This window comes from Coptis chinensis, chromosome 4, assembly GCF_015680905.1.
Source record: "Coptis chinensis isolate HL-2020 chromosome 4, ASM1568090v1, whole genome shotgun sequence".
NCBI lineage: Eukaryota > Viridiplantae > Streptophyta > Magnoliopsida > Ranunculales > Ranunculaceae > Coptis > Coptis chinensis.
In genome coordinates this window covers 82,403,079-82,404,876 of record NC_141459.1, presented here as the reverse complement: position 1 = coordinate 82,404,876, position 1,798 = coordinate 82,403,079, and the positions used below count along the sequence as shown (strand labels likewise).

General features: G+C 37.8%; 1 protein-coding gene across 1 annotated transcript; it reads left to right on the top strand.

Annotated features, from left to right (window-relative positions):
- Positions 1-455: 455 nt before the first annotated feature.
- On the top strand, positions 456-890 carry LOC147505136 (uncharacterized). The gene has a single exon (XM_086605477.1). The coding sequence runs from the start codon at positions 456-458 to the stop codon at positions 888-890; it is 435 nt and encodes a 144-aa protein (XP_086461603.1).
- Positions 891-1,798: the final 908 nt, after the last annotated feature.

The following is a 1,798-nucleotide window of genomic DNA, read 5'->3' as shown; positions in this document are numbered from 1 at the left end:
CTCTAACAATGTCAGTAAAGAAGATATCAAAGGGTAAGTTAAGCAAGCGGCAGAAACTTATGACAAAAGTGAATTTGTTAGAATCAGGAGCCGCATTTGGTGTTGCGACAATAAAAGATACAGAAAACTTATTAAGATTCCAAAGGAAAGCTGGTCATTTGTGTTTGCTGAAATGAGAAGGTATGGCATTTGTTACACAAATCATATAGAGAGCTGGAATAAGATGATTTTGCCTGAGCGAGCTATGCCAATTACTTCTCTGTTAAATGGAATTCGGATGAACATAATGAGACACTTTTATGACTATCGGGTGACGGCATCAAAGCTAAAGACAAAGCTAACAAGATCAGCTGAGGGGGTAATCACTTCCTCCCGATATGTTAGTCGACCATTCACAGCGTGCATTAAGGGCTAGTGAGTATGTCTACTCGATTACCAGCTTAGAGCGTACCGATATGGTAAACCTACTTAACAGATGTTGTAGTTGTGGTTTCTTTCAACAAGTAGGTCTTCCATACAGCCATGTGGTGAAGGCTATTGACGATGCTAAGTTCAATGTGTATGACTATTGCCTACCATGGTACTCGAAGGAAACGATGATGGATACCTATCAAGAGAACTGGACACCTTTGAAAGGAAAAGAACAGTGGCATTGGTTAAGTGACTGCATCATGGTTTGTCCTCCCGTAGATGAGGTAATGCCTGGACAGCCACAAAAGAAGAGAAAACGATCTAAAGGGGAGGGTGTTCCAGTGCAAAGGAGAAGATGTAGTCGTTGTGGTGGCCTTGGACACAACTGTACAACATGCACTGCTTCAACTGATGATGCTGTTTGGATTGACTTTTCAACCAGAGTTACACCAGATTTTATCAATGAAGACTGCATCTGAAGCAACCGTCAGCTACACACTCACTAACTGTCAGCACGTTTTGTTTTTTTTGGAAATCCAACTTCCACTAACAAAATGTTCTTGGTTACTTATGTTATATTTGGATATACTTATGTTTTGGGATTTCTGTACGTGCTTTGTGAAGTGGAAGGTTCAGCCGTCTGCACTGGCAACAATTGTGCATGTGGACCCGGCCATTTTGTTATTAAATCTAATGAAATTGCAATTTATGGTCCTATACTATTCCTATTGTATTTTAAGGAAACATTTTCCCGCCAATTGTTTTCCCTCTCAAAAGAATTCCCGACAACTTTTTCCCATCAAAGTTTGCATCACAAAGGTGGCCTGTAAGTGTCATTCTTAACTATTATAATTGACATCCTAAGATGTATCTTATATCAACAACACAAAAACTTTAACTTCGATACTATACGAAAATACTCTTATCCAAGAATAACATTATTTTCGTTGGCATCATTGTACCAGTCAAATAGACAATAATAAATATAAAGTTACAAACTGGCATACTAAGATGTATGATACATCAGCAACTTAAGCCATAAACAATCGCACAATTAAAACTATCAGGTTCACTTAAATAACATTAATAACTTATGTACAAAATAGTATTATCCAATTACAAGTGAAACAAAAGTTTATTTCAAGCTAAGCTAAAGTGTACCATTTAATAATACATACTGAAGTTCAAAAGAAGTAACTGGCATCCTAAACTCTATCGTATATCAGTAACTTGCAATGACCTAGTTCTCTTGTGGGCATAAAGTGTAGCATTGTAGGCCTCTTTCTGAATACCATCTTCATCGTTGTTCCCCTGCTTCTCAGTACCATCTTCACCAGTGTTCTCATCATGCTCACTTACAATTTGAGCATTGTTCCCCATTTGCTTA

What these genes read in the sequence shown, in the direction of transcription:
- LOC147505136 (XM_086605477.1), top strand. Translation starts at nt 456, where the DNA reads ATGGTAAACCTACTTAACAGATGTTGTAGTTGTGGTTTCTTTCAACAA.